The 20,227-nt window shown below is 38.1% G+C and overlaps 1 protein-coding gene across 1 annotated transcript in view; it reads right to left on the bottom strand.

Moving 5' to 3' along the window:
* pcdh11 (protocadherin 11) overlaps positions 1–18,891 on the bottom strand; it is a 143,578-nt gene extending 124,687 nt beyond the window's left edge. Inside the window, exons 1-3 of the mRNA XM_068326420.1 lie at positions 18,769–18,891; positions 13,239–13,819; positions 5,310–7,773 (exon numbers count right to left, since the gene is read on the bottom strand). Of these exons, the coding sequence (XP_068182521.1) occupies positions 5,310–7,773; positions 13,239–13,778 (3,004 nt within the window). The 5' untranslated portion in view covers positions 13,779–13,819; positions 18,769–18,891. The remainder of the gene's footprint in view (positions 1–5,309; positions 7,774–13,238; positions 13,820–18,768) is intronic.
* Between the last annotated feature and the right edge of the window lie 1,336 nt (positions 18,892–20,227).

Genomic DNA, 20,227 nt, shown 5'->3' with positions numbered 1-20,227 from the left:
TCTATTGACTGTACTTGACACCTATTTTACAGAGTTTGTGATGGAGTGGGACATTTTTCAAGGCAGTTTCAGGGTATACAATATACTTACTGACTTACTGAAGTAAGTAATAGAATATACTCAAATAGAACATTTCAAACTTCCAACACTCACAGGAGGAGCTTTGTCAAGATTCAGTCAGGCAACATGAAGTGTCTGTCTTTTTCTGAGAACCCCCCTCCCCCCATGTTCATCTTTTCTCAGGATTTTTTTTGAAGAGGTTGTGGTTTGAGGCTGTAGCAATAGTAAAGTACTTGTTTCACCTCTTCGGTCCTTGCTTTCTCTCTTTCCTCCCTTTGCCTTTCTCTTTCTCTCTCTGTTTCCTCTCTTTTTTCTCTCTCTCTCTCTTTAGGTAGTAGCAAGAGCTAGAGATTGATTTTAATCCTGTGGGAGCGAGCTGTACCTGTGCCACAGAGTGTGCCATAGTGTGGTGGTTTCAGTGCCGTCTCCTGAAATACAGATAGACAAACAGATATAGGGAGATTGTAGTTACAATATCATCAAGCTCTGAGCACCCTATGCTGCAGCCTTATTAGTGTGAGGCTACCCTGAGCGCTGAATAAAAAAAATCTGTATAGAGGATAAAAAACATTCTTCAAGGCACAGCTGGCAATCAAGTCATATTATCTTGTCAGATTTCCTTGAAGAATGTTGCAATTCTCTCAAACTAGTGCATTTTTCCTGTACTTATCAGAGCATGCAATTGTATCCAATCACCATTCCAAACTTGTCTTTATGTCTCCCACCACACTAGTGCAGCACTCTTTACTTCCCCTAAAAAAAGCCATTTGGATCAATTTAGGCCCACTCTTTATTTTGGACCCTTGCCAGTGGGTCCTCTGATATGTACAGAATATGACATCTTGATGTTCCTATGGAGGAAAGCAACATTTGCTTCAAGAATGAGTTGATAGTTTTACCTTAGCAAGGCAAAGGCTTGAGACTTAACAGAAAAAAAACAAAAAACAATAAAAAACCAAATGCAATAATGTGTCAGTAGTATTTCATACTGCCATGGTATTTGATTAACAAGCCGAGTTATGTACTTAAGCACAAGTTAAATAACATCAGAGCTAAAGGAAGACAGAAAGGTCGTTACCATCACCCACACCCACCTCACATGTACATTCCTAGTTGCCTGTAACCTTCACCCCCCAATGAAAGCATTTTTTTGCATTAATTACATAAAATATATAGTTTTTAAAAAATATAATCTAAGGGATATTTAATCAAGATCTGATACTACAAATGCATTACAAGCAAATTCTAATAGAATCACTGGATGTTGATTTTGTTAAGCATTGACACTACATGCTCTGGTGCTCCAGTATTATGGGAAAACAAAAGAATGTATTAGCCTTTTTATTCCCTTCATATTTGGAATGATGTCTGAGATTGCTCAAGCAGGGTGGTACTCATTTGATCTGCATCCACTAAAGCAGACACTCTCACAAGAGCTCATCATCACTGGAGGCACATTGACCTCTAAAATCATGGTTAGGGGTTAAAAGAAAATGATGAGATGCATAAAAACTGAAAAGGGAGGGGAGGAAGCTTTTACAAATAGTCTTGCTCTATAATGAAGCCATATGGTGGCACAAATCTGTGGTCTCTGAAGTATTTTTACAATCTTGTCTCTTTATCAGCTACATCTGTAAAGTCTGTGAAAACATCATAGTGACCTTAAACCATAATCACCTCCTCTTCTGTATCCTTCCTGTTGTTATCCTATGGGTGGGCTTTTTGTCTTGTCTTATTTTTAGCTGCTTTAGGTGTTGGGTGAGAGGACAACAACAGATCACTGTGAAACACCATCTGTCACATTGATGACCAGAAAGGAAAACATGACAACCTGCCTGTGATCTTCAACTTTTGAAATTCTGCTGTTAGGTTTAGGCTCCAGAGGGACTGCACAGCTAGCAATGACAGACAAAACTCGGCTTATTTTAATAGGCATGCTTGAGATTATCTCTTTAAATTATTGAGTGCAAAAATATTATTTTCCCTTCTCTGATGAAAGCAACACTATATGAAAGAACATTGTTTTTTTAAAAAAATACTGTTAATTTTCATACAAAATGACAAATATTAGATGACATATTGATAGAGAAATTATAATAATTCATCAACAAATATTACTGGTCATCTATTGTCCCACCACAAGAAATCCTGAGGACATTCTCATCCATGGATAGAATGTGGCATCACTGATCATATTACGGGATAGCTGCCTTTTTCCTGTTTCTTATCGTCCCCATTCGAAACCTAATTACAATGATTTTAATCATACTGTATTATAAGTGATTAACCCTTTGGTGCATTTAATTAACCTTTGAAGCTCTCGATTCTCATCAGGCAATGCTTTTTGCTTTTTTTTTTTTTTTTCATGAAAGAAGCTTTAAATAAGCACACTTAAAACAAGTGGGAAATCCAGTGTCTAAAGTAGGAGGCATCACTTGTCAATTGCTCAAGGGGACAGAAAAATATTGATGTATTAACAGCTTAACATCAATGAAAAAATGATTGGTGATTATAACCATTGACGACAGATTTTTCTTGAATCTGCATCACAAAATATGAAGCTCACACATACTAAAGTCGACCTTTCTTTGAGAAAATTAATACATACACTTTTGTAATGATGCAACACAATCAGAGTCTGAATATTTGAAAGTATGTTTAGTAATCACTTATTCATTGATTTTAAATTATTTTGATGGAAAAACGGAGAAAAGTCATTCTTATCATAACAAAAATGAAAATCAATTTATGCCCATGATGCATAAAAATCATGACGGAAAATAATTCTGAAATTTGGAACACAGTCAGACTATTTCTGCATATTTCAGGGTTGTCACCACTAATGAAATAAGGAAATTATCCTGACAACTCGTCAGTGTGTGTATAAACACATTCTGAATTAAATCATTGGTACGGAGGGCATGTAGTTGGCTTACATATATAATATACCATGGCACATCATAGCTTTTAACCAGGGTTTTAAATAAGTTGATGCGAATGACTATCAAATCGCGTGGGTGTCTTCATGAATTACAAGCACAATACCTACTGGGATACTGGGATCAACAGTCATTTACCAAAACTATGCCACAAGGAATTTTAATGCATGCTAGATGTCACACAGAAGCATACTGGGAGCAAAAAGAAGCAAATGAACCAAAGATCTGAAAACTGTGTAGAATGTGAGGGCAGACATCCACAAAAGCAAGCACCTCATCAAAGAAAATCAATTATTAATGCAAAATGATGAAATTTGCCCAAAACTGGATGAATGGCAGTCATGATAATTATCATCAAAACAGTAAAAAAAAAAGAATGCCAGTGCAACGAAGAAATAATCAAACCTTTTACGCATTTTTAAAGGAACCAACTAAAAAAGCAAAAGAAAAAAGTAGAAAAGGCAGAACATTTGACTGGATGTGTGATAATGAAAACAAAGGATGAACACATTGGCACTATCTGCAAATTGCTATTCCTTGCTCAGTAGTCAGCCAGGACTGTTTCCAATGTCCTAATGATAGTAAGTCAAATAAAAACATGTACATGCTCTGTAACGTATTGTGGAAGTAAAAAAAAAAAAAAACATTTTCAGTGTCCTCTTTAGTATAATCTATGATATATTACAGCAGCTAACCTTTGTTGTGATGTCATTACACCCTCTACTACGTGAGCTCATTTGAAGAATGAAAAGAATTTCTGTACGTAATTTATAACCATTATTGAGGTCATTAAAGAAGAACATTCATGGACAAAATGCAACATCACCCTGGCAGGCATTTTTATGGACCACTACTCCCTTGATGTTAAGTATATTGGTCCAAAGCCAACGTCACCTTGATCCCTGTGACCCCCCTCCCCTGCCCCAAATAGCACTCAGTCTTCCCTACAGGTTTCAGTTTTGGTTGTCCACACTGAGCAAGGCCATTGCTCCTTAGCTCTGATTTACATTTATTTCCCTCACTGGCTTTTATTTATCGTGGCCCTTCGCATTTGGCACATATCTCATACGGAGTCATAAGCCCTTTGCTGCACCTTGGCATTCAAATGAACCTCTCTCCCACAAAGCCTCACTGGTGTGGTTAGAAGAGCATTTTATATTCTACGGAAAAAACTCAGAACAGATGAGAGATGAGGTGAGATTATTTATTTATCACCTAGTTTTAGAATGTCAAGACTTTTTACCTTCATAAGTTTTGATTATCTACTGCATGAGATAGACTCAAAATGTATTTTTTGTGTATAAATTTGTCAGTAAAATACATTAGCAAATAGCAACATTGAACCTTGATCTAGAATACACTAGTAGGTATATCATTGTTGCCTCTTTTAGTCTGTTTTTACTCCCAATCCGTCAAGAGCAGAGCGTGGTCAGGGGCCTTTTACATGCGAGTATGGCATCATAAATTAGTCTGCTATAGTGTTATTACCAGAGAGGCCTCTTTCTGTGGCAGCATTGATAGTCTGAAAAGTTTGGAGGTCATCTCATAATGACATGCACAATAGAAGTTATGTCACTAACTGATATCATGCTCTATAAAAATATGCAGTCTTTTTAACAAAGTCACAAAACTTCTGAATTTATTTCATCTTTTCCTACACCTAACTCAGCAGTTCTTGAGCCTACATATAAAAAACGTCATAAAATGTCATTATGCAATATGTGAAATTTTAGTAAGATTGATTTTGAAAGTCTAACAATACATGTATTAAACAGCATTGAGATTTTTGTTCATGTGCAAAACTGAGGGGTAACTACAAATTGTGAGTTTGGGACTTTTATGGCTGCTGAATTTGTCCAGTTGAGTTAGAACATGTTAGCCTATCTCAGGCTCTTCTTTATTAGATTGTATAAACACTTTCATTCCCATTAAAGTTTACAATAGCTTTCTATCATTGCACTGCTGCCATTATCTAATAATATGAATAGAAATTAAGCAGTGGATATATTTTTGCAATTACAGGTACTTATGAAGAAGGGTTGATAATTGCAGCATATTACATTTTACTCATTTGTTAATTGCAAATCTTGAGTACCAATTTTTAGCTGTAAATGACATTCATATGGACATGTTTGTCTGTGTGGGAAAATCCCCTGCCCCCTACCTGCCACATTCTTCCCAGTTCTACATCTCCTATCATGGAATAGCAAGGGGAATGTGAGTGGGGACTAGTGTGGGTGGGTTTAAAAAGGAAGTTATGAATTACCTGTCGGGTGGTGATTTGCCCTGCAGTCTTGAATCCCCCCTGACAGCTGCACTCTGAGACACTGTATGGGTCGGAGCTAGTCGATGAGCACTTAGAGAGTGAGTCACAGCCCACCACGAATGTGTTGTCCAATGGGAGCTCCTGGATCACGTGGTGTTTCTTTGGGGCAACTGGAGTCTCCGGTTTGATTTGAAATGTAGGTTGAGGGGACGCTGACTTGTAATGCTTGGCTAAATCTGGGCTGTCAGGTTTGAATGTGGTGGGCGTGGTAGCCCAATTGTACTTCCCCATAGTTTGCTCCTCTAACTCCACAGGGAGATCAAGTGTGCCATTAACATGCTCATGGGTAGGGTCATCAGGCTTGGATTCATCAATGGTCACAAAGTTCAAGAGAAGGCTCTTAGGCGATCGCTTCTTTCTTTTCTTCTTCTTTTTGATCTGACGGTTTTCTTGGTTGGGTGACACCCACTCACCACTCTGCTTGCCCTTCTGTACCACTTTATGTCTGGGCGTTTGTCGGCACCGCACCAAGGCAGTAACAAATATCACCAAAATGACAGTCATGGTACCTGCTATGATAGCTATGACAACGATCACATATCCATTGGTTTGAGGAGATACCTCACTGTCCTCTATGTTACGGTCCAGTGGTGTCTCCATACTTTTTCGCAGTTGCTCTTGGATGAAAGTAGCATTTGACACAGTGTCATTGACAAACAAGTGAATAAGTGCAATAGCATGTAATGACTCAGGCTGGCCAAGGTCTTTAACCTTGACCACCAGCCGATGAAGCCCCTGATCAGCTGCCACTATTTTCTCCTGTAGTGTTATGTTACCCGTTGATTTGTCGATGGTGAACAGACCTCGAGGAGACACCCTAGATGTTATGATGATGTTGCTGATAATACTGTACTGCAGCTCAGCATTCATACCTGTGTCATTGTCAATGGCAAACACTTTGGTGACCACTGCGCCAGGGGTGGTAGTGGTCCGCACTAGGTCATATGAGTAATTGGAGGATGGGATGACAAACACAGGGCGATTGTCATTCACGTCAACTACATTGATAGTGACCTTGGCGTAGGAGGAGCTTGACGGTTGGCCTGCATCAACTGCCTTGACCATAAATGTATAAGAACTTTGCTGCTCTCTGTCGAAGGTGATATTTGGTTTGATCACACCGGTTTGAGGGTCAATGATGAAATTATCCTTTCCATTCAAAATGGACAGAGTAACAACAGCATTATCTCCAGCATCTGCATCTGTCACTGTGATCAACCCAACAGTTCCGTAGAGAGGCAGGTTCTCAGGCACATAGAAGTTGTACTCAGGGTGTGTGAAAGCTGGGCTGTTGTCATTAAGGTCCTGGACGATTAGCCTGACAGTGACATTGCTCTGCAGGGAAGTGGAGCCATTGTCCCTTGCTATGACAGTGAATGAGTATCTTTCCTGTTTCTCCCTGTCCAGTCGTTTTCCAACAGAGAGGATTCCTGATCGTCTGTCTATGTTAAACCCATCAGGTGCATCAGGGCCAAGAGTATAAATAATTTCAGCATTATGTCCACTGTCTGAATCAGTGGCACTGATTTTTATTAACTGTGTAGAAGGGTCATTGTTCTCCGGTATAGAAAGTTGGATTTCCGGCTGGGGAAAGATGGGTGCATTATCGTTCTCATCCTTGATTTTAATTAAAACCATAGCTGAAGTGTTCAAAGGAGGCGTCCCCCTATCCGAGGCCACTATCTTAATTGCATATTCCCGAGTCGTCTCATAATCGAGGGGGGCAGCTGTCTCTAGTAAGAATTGATCATTAAAAACAGGCTTCAACCGAAAAGGAACATCATGGTCAGTGTAGCAAGCGACTTTGCCGTAAAGATCTGCATCCTTGTCAGTAACAGTAATTAGTGCTATTTTGGTGTTGAGAGGTGCATTCTCAGACAGTAGAACAGTCCCATTAACCAAGTTGATAATGTAGCGGGTGTCTATGGTGGGAACATTGTCATTAATGTCTGTTACATTAACAATCACTGTTGCTCTGGAGGGGGTAGAGCTGCCATCACTGGCAAGCACGATGAGTTTATGAACAGGAGTTACCTCCCTGTCCAGCGGCTGCTTCACAGTGATCAATCCTGTAGAGCTGTCAATGGCAAAATGGCGTTTAGTTGAGGCAGAGATCTGGTTGCTGAACGCGAAGTGTATCTGTGCATTGGAACCTAGGTCTGCATCCGTGGCATGAAGCTGAGCAACTGATGATCCCATGGGGGCATTCTCTGGGACCATTACTTCTAGCTCACTGTCTTTGAAGATGGGACGATTATCATTAACATCAGAGATGGTGACTTGAAGAATTGCAGTGCTGGATTTTGGGGGGTTGCCTCCATCCTCCACCTTTATCTTCATGACAAAAGTGTCTTTCTGCTCACGATCCAGGTTTTGCTGGACGATAAGCTGTGGCCACTTGTCACCCTCAGGAGTCTCAATGATGTCCAAACCAAACTCGCTAACACTCTGCAAAGACAAGATGACATGATGAGTCATAATTATTCTGTTTTGCAAGTGCACAATTTTACCTAGGAATGATTTAAGAGAGTACTAATAAAATGGCATCCATGCATTTATGCATTGATTCATTCATTTTCTAAAATGCTTCTTCCATTTTCATGGGTTACAGGGGTTGCTGAACTCAATCTCAGCGAGCTTGTGGGCAAGAGGTGTGGAGGTGCTTTGGACACGCCACAACTGCGTCACAGAGCCACACGAAAGATGAACAGCCACTCACGCACACACTAACACCTACGGACAATCTGAAATTGACCAATTCACCTGAAGTGCATGTTTTTGGAGCTGAGAGGAAGCTGGGGAACTGGAACAGAACCCATGCAGACAAAGGAAGAACATACGAACTAAGCACGGAATCCCAGAATCTTTTGTCATTTTTTTGCATAATAATAGCAAATAAAAGTACATATTTCTCCAGTGACGCAACATATTTTTTTTTACTTATATAAGAAAATATTCTAAATTAGGCATGAAAGCCTTACCCATTATGGGGGTAATTTCTTTGGTTACTCATTCACATTTCTCCTCATAATCAGCCAAGTGTCACAAGCAAATTAAATGTCTTAAGCAAAGCTGCTGGCTGTTCGCTGTTCCCTACTTTTTTCAGTTGGGTAACTGTAATTCAAAAGTATTTTATACAATAACTTTATTGTATAAACAATGCAACAATCAGAAGAAATGTTTACTTGCAAATATTTTGAAAAATCTGAAAAAGAAAAACATTCTTATCATATGGTTGAATCAAATAAAGCCCATCTTGTAACTATTTCTTGAATGGATTTGTTTTCCTTTTCAACCTCTTCATTACATTTTTTCCTCAAAAATGGATTTCAGGCTTTCTGTGATGTGTAAGGCATTGTTCATAATTTTTGCTTCAGTTACACAACAGATGACAGTCAAAATTTGAGAAGCATCAGCACATAAAATTGGAACATTTGAACTGCACTGCAAGACCAGATCAACCGAGATTAAATAAAAAAGGGTGATTATCATAATTTTTAACTAAGGATAGGTTAAATATAGTAAAACAGATGTGGATGAAAACTTATGTTCTTGGGAAATTAGAGTAACAGGCTATTCAACTAACTCTTTTCCACCTACAGCAATACCACTGCATTTAGGGTATAACACTGTCTCTCCATGTTTCCAAATATGAAGAGAAGAAAAAAAAGAGGAAAAAGATAGGGAGAGGGACACAAGAGACAGAAAAGGAGAGAGTAGAGAGAGGAAATAAGAGGAAGATCAAGTCCATGAATGAGCTGCATGCATATTATGAAACAAAGAAGCCCTTTGAAGCTCTGTCGTTGAGAAGCAGTTTCATGGTAAAACAAGAAAAAGCATCCTATTTAAAGAGATAAGCTTCATGCTGCACATAATGTTGGGAGAGATTACGCTGTCTAGGCACAGCTATCAAATGAGATTAAGATACATACATCATCCTTGTTCAAGCAAGAAACAGTAGACAAATTGTGAGAACTAGAGTCCTCATTTTATTCCAAAATCCAGAAACATTGTCTCGACACTGTTGTAATTGGCATGAGAAAACATGTAACTCTAGATCGTAAATTCAGGCACTTAGTTGAGAAAAAAAAAATGCTTGCAAAGGGGATTCTGTCAGGATGTCAGTGATTGACGGAACTACTTAAACAGCCAACACTGCAGCAGTGATCAACAAAAGTAACATGGTGTTTAGTGGACATAGCACCTATAGGTAGTAAGATACTCCTTTTTGAACGAACTGAAATGAAAGTTGGTGCATCATATCATCATTGAATGTCCAGAACGGCATGCTGGTGTCTGTATTCATAATCACTAATATATCTGCACAAAGCATTATGTGTTGTTTGAAAGGTTCATGTATTTAGCACAATAGCTGACTATATGCACATTGATATTTGGTAATAGTAGGACATTGAGTTAGGATGTGTCAAAAGAACACTGCACAATGATTTATGGGCCAGCATTTCCTCTATGCTTTTGTCTTGGTTTCACACAATTTTACAACTGACAACATAGCACTCAACGCATTTCAATAAGTTGAAATGAGCTATCTCTCAGGCTGTGCATCCTCCTGAATGCAAAATTAGTCTGGCAGATTGTGATAAGATCTAGGGCAGGGTATGAAAAGGCCAAATACTAGCATGAATCACTCACATGAACCCCAAGGCTTAGCAAGAAGGACAAAGCTGTCTAAATGGCTAAGTGTGTACATTATACAATGGTCTTTCACCACACATACTGCACAGGTGCATGTCTTCTTGAACTTTGATGACTTGCCATTTATTTCACATTACTTGGCCACAGGTCACTGTCATGATCACAAAGAAATCAGGGTAAATGTGGGCTATGTGCTGTATACATAATCAGAATAATGTGCTGTAATCAGAGGTGGCTAATTGAAATAAAAATGACTGAGGGAGACTGACGAAAGTGGAGCTGGCTGATGATGAGGCAAGGATGATTCTGAACCTTGTTCTGTAGACAGTGCCTCAGATTCTGGATGCATTTTTCAACCAAGTTGATGACCTTATTAAAACTAAGAGGAGACTGAAATTGGGCTGTGAATATATCAGGACAACTCCAGTCACGGTGATGCCCATGGATGAGGCTAAATGGGAAGGGCTATTCATCAAAAACTATAGCACCTCTTTATAATACTGATAGAAATGCCCTCTCTATCTGGCCTCGAATTCTTCCTTCATTCTTCCTCTACATACCTCATATGGTTCTGCCCCTGGCCATGATTTCATGCATATAATTAAGACAAAAAAGCTAGAGGATTGTTTGTCCCCTTTTGTCAATCTTCAGAAGAGGATAATGTGTCAAAATAGGATGCTAATGAAAATTGGAAATGCTTGACTGTGAGCTTTTGCCCACTGTCTTTTTCATTGCTGAAGGGCACCATGCAATATATTAATCAACATTTTCTAGCTCCTTCAGAATGGAGCATACATTTAACATGTTCAAATATAACTTCAGGAATAAAATTATTTAAGCTTGGGTTTAGAATAGCAACAGAGGGGAAAATTCATCCTCTATTATTTATTTATGACAGACCACAAAAAAGTGTCAAATATAAAAAAAAATTGGTAGGTATCAAACAGGTCAAAGAGCTCTCTGGATTGCTCAACCAAAATATAAACACCCTAATCATCATACAATTTGTCAGTGAGGCATAGGCCATCCAGCAGGAGAAGACTGATCTACACATAACAACTTGAAAAAGACCTACTATCAACATGCCTGAAGATGCTGACATAGATGCAGCTTAAATTAATGCTATGAAGGATACTGTAAAAACATACATAATAGGATTAAGACTATGAATAAATGTCTGTGAAAATCCCATGGATAAAAAAAAAAATAATTTCTTTGGTGTTCAATATTTTTGCTTCTTGGCCTCTGAATTATTCTGTGACTATGTTACATGGCTGAACTTGCACTGATCAAAAATCATTGTTCTGTGCATGTGACATTTACAATGATCATTACCATTTCTTAGGATGACTTTGTCCATATAGTTCAGGTGACATAACATGCCATTGCAGTACACTGATGTAGCATTTCAGACAAAGTCTGAATGCTGCCACCCAGTTATATATGGAATGGAGTATTGTGTGGGACAAAAATGACAGGAAGACAGACCAAAAAAACCTTCATTCCTTTGATAGAAGACATTGTAAAAAAAAAGAGTATCCACTGTTTCTTTCAAATATACAACTATATCTATCTAACCTATATGTTGACAAGTTAGACGTACTACACGAGAAACGGAAAGCCAGAGAATATAGCTATGCTTCATAATGTAGTAATAATTTAGTAGTATCTTTAACATTGTGGCAAGCCAAACTCATACATAAAAACTCATATCCACAAAATGAAGTTTTTATACGAATATAAATTGAGTACATCTGATTCATGGGCATGACATGTGCTAAGAATAATTTCCTGTGAAAAGCAATCCAATCACTTTTAAGGCAGAAAGTTTCCTACAATGAAATAGAAAATGCAAAATACATTTTAGATGATTATCATAATGACCAGAACATTTTACTGGTGATTTTCCAAGCATAAACAATTCTGGGTATAGCGCTGGAGAGTCCTTGGCAGTGGTGCCCTTAAAAAAAAAAAAATTGTATTCAAGGGAGACATAGTCAATAACGATTCTGTTCAGTCGCATCCAGTGTTAAATTCATCCAGGACTACAGAATGGACTTCCCATTTCGGCCTCGCACCATATTCTCAGAACCAATAATCTTAATTATTATGTTTAGGTTTTCCTCCACAGCGTTTCCATTGGTCGTTTTAACTACACATCAATTGGAAGAGCTTGTACAATCTCAATTAACCATATACCTATGTAGACATTGTTGCATAGACTATACATGTAGAATGCTTGATACAGATTGTAAGACTTAATACATTGGACAACAGAGAATATTACAGTGCACTTTATTAATGCATCTATTAGAAGATGAAGAAATGCATTCCTGCTTTCAAACGATATAGTGCACATTCTTTTTTTTCACGCGTCTAGTACCACAAGGAAGTTGTTGCGGAAAAATTGCAAATGAGGTACATGCTGTGTGTGCACTTTTAAAAGCATATTCTCTGATACTGCTGCACTATTATGCACTCATTATTAAGAACAGCATATGAGAATATTAAAGCCTATAAAACATTTAGGCTCCATGGCATTTTCCACTTTAATAGAAATGTAGGCCACATTGTCAATGGCTCAAAATGAATTTTCAATATGGATAGACTGCAGCACTACAAGTTGAGATATGGCTAATGGCAGAAGCTATGTCGGACAATCGGAATAATATGACACGACGAGCACGACGAGAATATAAGCAAAAAAATCAAAAACAAAACAAAAAAAGCTTTATAAAATCTAACTGACTGCCAGTGGTCAAAGACTTGCAGCACACTGCAGGTTTAATAGATATTAAAGATATGTATTCACTGATGCTATTGTGCTTACATTGAAGATAACCATTTTACTTGAAAAGACAATTATTTTCTACCACATTTTATCTATTTCAGAAATGGGACTAAATTCAAGACAATACTTATAAGTCATTTGAAAAGAACGGTTTCATTACACAAAAAACTTTCAACAAACTTGACAATAGAGCTTGTGACATGTGTTTTCAACCACACACATTTTCAGTAGCGTTTGCAAATGTTTCTTCAGTTCAGTTATGGGGTACATTTACAACAGCACTACGAATGGTAGTCTTGACAACAGACCTTCCAATCATATAAAAAGTAGAATGAGTTTGAAATGTACCTGTGATTAATATTGTATTCAGATCAAAACAACTAAAGCTGCCCTCAAACCCAACAAAATAATACCTATGTTTTTTCACTTTATATGCAAGAGAGTATAAAAATGTAGGCAGCCTCACCTTGACCAGTTCATAATGTTGTATTCCGTTGATTCCTACATCAGGATCAAATGCAGAGGGCACTGGGTAACGGGTGTTGATGGCTGTGTTCTCTGGGATGGAGATGTTAATTACAGTAGACTGAAAAAGGGGTGCATTGTCATTTACATCCTCAATCAGGAAACGGATCTTGACCAATCTAAAGATCTCATCGGGCAGCACAGCCACCTCAATCTCATAGTAGCAGCGTTTCTCAGCAAAGACACCAGAGCACAGCTTTTCCCGGTCGATTCTGTGATTGGTAGTGAAAATCTCTCCTGTGTTGGCCTCCACCCTCACTAAAGGCACATCACCTGTCTTGTACACAGGCTTGAACTGTAGCGGTGAGGATAGCCTGATGTTAGGGTCGAGTTTGAGGTCCAAGTCCTTGCGCAGATTACCGATGCGGATGTTTTCCGGCTGCTCTTCCTTCACCGTGTAGTCCCTCTCCTGGGCTTGGCACAGCAAAGCCATACAGGTGAGCAAGACCACCAGCACATGAGCCTGACTTGCTAAGTCCATACTCAAGAGGGGATGGGAGCTTCACACCAACAGCTGCAGTTCTACCTCAAGAGAAGTGAGACAGAAAAAAAACAAAAAACAAAGACTGAAGGCACATGATCAATGCAGAGATAAATGGTTTTTAAAGTTTTGCTTCAATTATTCTGTTTTCCCTTGCAGAGAATTTTCAGCTTGACCTATCTATTCGTAGTAGTTATCATCCCACACCCTTTCATCGACAGCAAATTGACAACTGTTTCACACAAATAACCTTTGATGACATCCACTGCACAAGTGGGCAGGTAAAGGTTAGTGGTTCACTTATTCCATCAATCCATTTCATCACAATAAATCTTTTCATATTTTCATTGGGTAGTATTATTGCAGTTGAGTTTCCTGTGGTGACAAGACAATCTGAATTGAAAGCTTGTTCATTAACTGACGGGTACAAAAAATGAAACACTTCACAAAGAAGAACTTAATTTATATTAAATATTATATATTATATATTAAATTCATAGCTGATTTTGGGAGAGCTGAATGGAGCTTTAGGCATCAGTGCTTGAACACACGTACATAAAGACACACAAAGACACAGTTCCATAGCTTGACCCTACCTAATTGCTCTAAATGTAAGCAGTCGAGCTTGCAAGTATTTCATGAACCTCAATGTACGTAAATGTACACACAATATAACACCTTTGTTTGGAGTAACCGCGCTGACAAAAGACAACATTGTGAAATAATTTAATATTGGACTGACAAATTAATTAACTTAAATCACAAATTCATTCTGTATTAATATTAATATTTTCACTATTTCATAGTACAATATCTATTCTGTCATTGTATTAAATGATGCCTCTGAACGAAAAATGTTTTATGAACTATAAAATAGTCTGTATATGGTGTTACTTTACCATATGCTGTTCTGGAATTTTTTTAACATGCAACGCTTGCTAAAGAGCAAGACCCAGATTACTAGTACCCAAGATGGCAAAGGGAAGATGATAGAGTCATATTGTAAAAGTACTTCTCTGTCAGTATATGTTGGTATGAAATATTGACTGTTTTCCACAAGTTAATTAGTAGGTTATGCAGTCAATTATTATGGGAGTAAATCAATGTGGCTTTTATTTGATTTGTTAAATTATTTAAGTATTTGTTTTCACACAGTTGTTTTTAATGTGCAATGACGTTTCATTTTAAAGTTACCAAACCATAGAAATGTTTATGTTTCATAATAATTGTGGGACCTCATGTGAATTCCAGGGAAATAAATTTAAAGATAACTGTTATTTTATCACTCATATCCCACTATATGCTTAGGTCCTCTAACTCTCTGAATGTTTATCAACCCCATATGATTTTCTTCAATGTCTGTGGTGGATTTTTAATGCAACTGCCTTAAATTCAAATATCCTTTTCCTTCAGTGAATCACACAATTTGTTTATGACAGCCATCATAGAAACGACATACAGCCGATGCTGAAAACGCATACATACCAGGAGTAACAAGGGACTACAAACAGCTCTTGGGGAATGGCGATATTTCCCACTTTATGAAATTTCCTTCCATCCATTTACATTAGCCAAACAATATCCAGCCGAGTAGGTATGACTACCTAAACTGCACTGCAGGGGTCCTCTAAATTGGCAAGGCAATAGTTTTCATATTCACTAAAGCTTCTTGCCTACTGACAAAGGGGACTTGATTAAAAATAAGATTTTAATTAAGCTGGTACAAATCAGCAACAATTGCTCTGCATTTATACAGCCTTTAAAGATATTACATGAGACTCATTAATGAACAGTTTCACAGACTCAAAAAAAGAGACTAACAGTGGTCAATGTGAAGGATCTTCCTTCTTCATATGTATCTCTGGTATTTTTGTACTGTCATGCCAAATATTGATGAGATATATACCATTAGTGACTCTGACACAATTTACTTTGAAGTGTGCATCTCTCTGAGAGTGAGCAGCAATTGCTTTACTGTGATGATCGTAAGGCAGTCCAAGGCTGAGCTCACTCAACGAATAATGAAGTTTAAATTACATCCTTAAATGGGATGTGATTCGCCGAGGTGAAAAAGAAAAAAACAGAAAAGATCAAAGCGTGATCTAGATTTTCTCTCCCTTGCAAGTGACAATAATGTTCTGGAGGATGAAGAAATTTAATATTTTTCTGACTTAGAGTACATGCAAGAGTACAAATGTCGGAACAGAGAGGATAGTGTCATAATGGTAATGTGATGTTGATAGATAGATAGATAGATAGATAGATAGATAGATAGATAGATAGATAGATAGATAGATAGATAGATAGATAGATAGATAGATAGATAGATAGATAGATAGATAGATAGATAGAACAAATGTATGGCTTTCCACTCGTCACACCTCTTTACTTATCCGCAGTGAATAGGGCAGGATGAAAGAATTAAAATGTGCTCGATGGAAAAAGTGAGAGGGAGTGAAAAAGAAAATCCTAGCTGTCAGTCAGTGTCTCCTTTGCTTACATTTCACTAGTCTCCTGAAATGCTATTTTGAGCCTCAGACAGCAGGTTGAATCTAGTAGACAAACTCAAACCTCCTTCTCTGGGGAGTGAGGAGAAGGAGCCCCTGGATTACTTTACACACCAGTATGATGGACAGGCCCTGTTGGTGTTTGCACTCAGAGAAGGTAGGGATGAAAAGGGGGATACATAGCTGCTGTCACCTGTTAACATCAACCCAAAACATAGTAATATAAACTGAAGTGTTTGTATCAGTAGTTATAGACTGAGATCTAAGACATTTGGCCATTTTGGAAATTTTGAAAAGTGTCACATGTATTAACATTGTGGATGGATCCAAAGAGATCCTCAAATAGGTTCATGGGTAAAAGTAGTACTTTTCAATGTCCTGCGCTTTTTCACTTTCAACAGCTTTAAGGATCGCTGACAGCCTCACAGAGATGGTTTCTGTCAGGATCAACTTTCTTTTTTTCAGTCCATACAGCAAGAACAATTCTCTTGACATGGTGCAGGAATAAAAGTTGAAATCTCTTGTGAACTTCAATAATAATTATAATACCTAAATTTAACAGTAAAATAGGAAAATACAATAAAACAATTTTTTCTATAAATTTCTACATTGACAGTTGTACTTTTGGATTATTACTGATGGAAAATGTCAGTTCAAATTGTTTAGGGAAAATTGAGAGGGACAGATTTTGACACAAAATTAGACACCATTGCACAGTTTGGTAATTGTGTTTGGCCACATACCCCAGGGATTAATCTATTTTTTCCCAGTCATTATATAAATCTTTATCTAGAATTGAGTGAGTTGTGAATAGCTTGTATAATTAATTGCCACCAGGTAATCTTTTCTCACTCTCACGTATAATCAAATTGAATTATTTTAAGAAATGTAACAATTGGATAGTAATATAAGGTTACAAAGGCAATGCTACATATAAATAAGAATTTCAATGCAGTGTTTAGTTTATTGTTAGTTAAAAATAGATTGTTTTTATGTGTGATAAATTTTCACTTGTTTGTGGGAAAAAAAGTTTTCAGAAGAAGAAAACAAGTAATTAAGAAGCTTCCTATTGTGATTTGTAGTGACATATGTTTCTCATTTTATCACTACAGTAAAAACACAGCCAAAACACAATTAATAAAATAGTTGCTATTGTATTTCAGTTTGCCACATTTGATGTGATTTAACGCATACATAGATTCAAAAATAGGTAAACTTACTGTGGGTAGTCCTTTCTCGGAAAATAAACGGATAATTCAACTGCAATATTGTGAATAAACCAAACTAGGAGAATATTTGAGAGAATATTTAAAACTTGAAGTGCTCTTTACTGAGGTTTTCCATATATTATACCTGATTTAAAAAAATTGTTTTCAGTGTTTTGGTGGAATAGCCAAGCAGATGTAACACCACTGAAACATTTTTGACATTGCTTACTCACAAATCTATTTGGACCATATGAACTTTCTTTACAAATTAACTCCCAAACTACTCAGCATAGAGTCAAACTGACCTAAGGAAAAAAATTAAGACATGTCAGGATATTGCAGACAACACCAGTTGTTCTGTATACCCATAGTGACATGAAATGGGGATGTGAGCAAAATTTTCTGTTTTAATCAAATAAATATTTGAACTTCTTCAGTGAAAATATTTTGCTCAACTTTTGGAGGGCGGCGCTACAAATTGATGAAAGTTCTTGGTCAAATATATTTTGTTCCATATAGAACAGGCATCATTTTGGAAACTTGAAAAGTAAAATGTACGGAGCAATTTCGAAATCAGTCATGGCAATCTTAACTATACCTAGAGGAACCCACCATAACGTGTTTTTTTCCCTCAAAGGCATTCGATGACAACAGACAAAAACCCTTGTGGTTATGGTCTGGGGCAGCTGAACCCTTTGACCAAGAGCGCGCTGTAACCGCGCACCTACGCACCGAGATAAGCGGCCAAACTGCTTAGACTCCTCCAACTCTGCTTTTGAGATGGTCTCGGGAAGTAGGTCTATCTGTCTCTCAATCGGTTTTGAGAAAGACTAAATAACCCTTGAAGACGTGATCAACCGCGCGAAGGAGATTCATAATGCGACAGCTCGGCTTAGATTTACTACGGTACACCGTGTCCGTGGATAATTTCTTTTTCCATCAGGTGCACGGCGACGCTTGTTTCATCGCTGGAGCGACTCGAGGAAAACCCACGCAAAATCAATATGGCTCAACATCGCGAAACGCAATTTATCAATGTGGTATTTAAACAATGTTCAAATCTCCAACAAGTTTATATTTTTTCTCTGTTACTGTAACTACAACACATTATTGGAGCATCAATTTGATTTTCCAAGGAGCAAATAATTCAGGCTTCGGGCGCTCTCCCAACGATTCTGAATGCGTTCAGACAGAACAGACGTGCGTGTATGTACAGAATGAAGTAAAACACATGTCGATCTCAACAGAGAAGTCATGAATAGAAGCAGAGCTTACCTTTACAGATCGAGTGCGTTGAAAAAATCAACCGTGAGAGCAGTAGAGAGGGAGCATCACTGATTTACAAAAAAAAAGAAAAGAAAAAAAAGACGTGCCACGAATTTAACTGAAGTGGAGGGAAAGGGGAGAAAGCATCCTTGTCAGAAGCGGCAGCAAAATGCGCTGCAGGTAGAAAAAATTGTTATCCACTATAAAACACTTATCCATGCGCTAAAAAGAAAACTCTGGTCCTCATTTGTGGGGGAAAAAAAAATCATGCACGGAGATCAACTTTGATGGAGACGCTGTAATTCCTCTTCGTTAATCGTGGGTTCACAATTCCACTGACGGAGATGCGGATCGATCCAAGTCTGTTATACACTAACTTTGTGTCCGGGTCTAGGCTTGCATTCCTACTTTATTTGGTCAGCAAAAAAATTGCTGGTGTCAAAAAAAGAAAAGAAAAAGGCGTGCGTTTACCTGCCTCCTGACCCGCCCGTTAAACTTCATCCAAGACCGGAAAAAATTGGCTTCTAATGAAAACACGTAAGCTTACCCATAATTTATTTCATAAGCTGTTTTTAACTGATTCAAGGTTGTGCACGCTCCCCCCCCACACAAACAACTAAAGTAGGGCTGCTAGAAACACTTTGCTGTCCCCCCCCAATGGAGTTGGATCAAAGTGTGCCTCGGTACGGGAGCCGTGAAAGGCGGTTCACCGTATCTGTCTGCTAAGCTGTAGATGTCTCAGTAGTATTGTATGAACTCGATTCCTCAATGCTGCCCACCTCTCTTCCTTTCGCTCTCCCTCCGACTGACATCATGGCTGAAGGAGGAGCCAACCGCACGTTTAAGAGCCCCGTTCTTCTTAAAGCCGCACTGCGTTGCAGAGATGCTCAAACTCAAAGGTAGGTGGATGACGGGCTGTGTGTAGAAGCACAGACGCCTCATCTGTTTCCAGTGACCACACTGCTTCAGAAAAGCGCCTGAAAGCAATAAGGGGGCACTGTTCACTTTAATACGAAACCATGGTTCAGTTTTCAACTCCCAGTTAGATTCAGTGTATCATAGACGTTTCAGAGTAACCATGACTTTGAATTTCTGGTTCTATACAAACTCCAGGGTGTCACTAAGGCATGACAGAGCTCCTATGGTGAATGAAGAGAGACCACACCTGGTGCGTTCCCCATTCTTTCCACAGTTATCATACACAATATAAAATGCTGCAATTATATGGGGTATAGGCCATACATCAGCTTGCCTGATGACAAATCATATGTAAAAGGACATTACTGGTAAAATACTGTACAGGGGAAGGGTTCAATATCAAAGTAACTCAAATGTCAATTTAAAGTTATGCAGAACATTGAATCAGATATTAATTTCCAGCAAAGTACCAAAACTTGTTTGTCTTCATGTATTTATGACTATAAAATGATTTAAGTGAACATCAGAAAATCACACTGCAGTTGAAGGG

The sequence above is a fragment of the Antennarius striatus genome, chromosome 10 (assembly GCF_040054535.1).
Source record: "Antennarius striatus isolate MH-2024 chromosome 10, ASM4005453v1, whole genome shotgun sequence".
In the NCBI taxonomy this organism is placed as follows: domain Eukaryota; kingdom Metazoa; phylum Chordata; class Actinopteri; order Lophiiformes; family Antennariidae; genus Antennarius; species Antennarius striatus.
The sequence above is the reverse complement of the archived record's forward strand: the minus strand, read 5'-3'. Positions and strand labels throughout refer to the sequence as shown.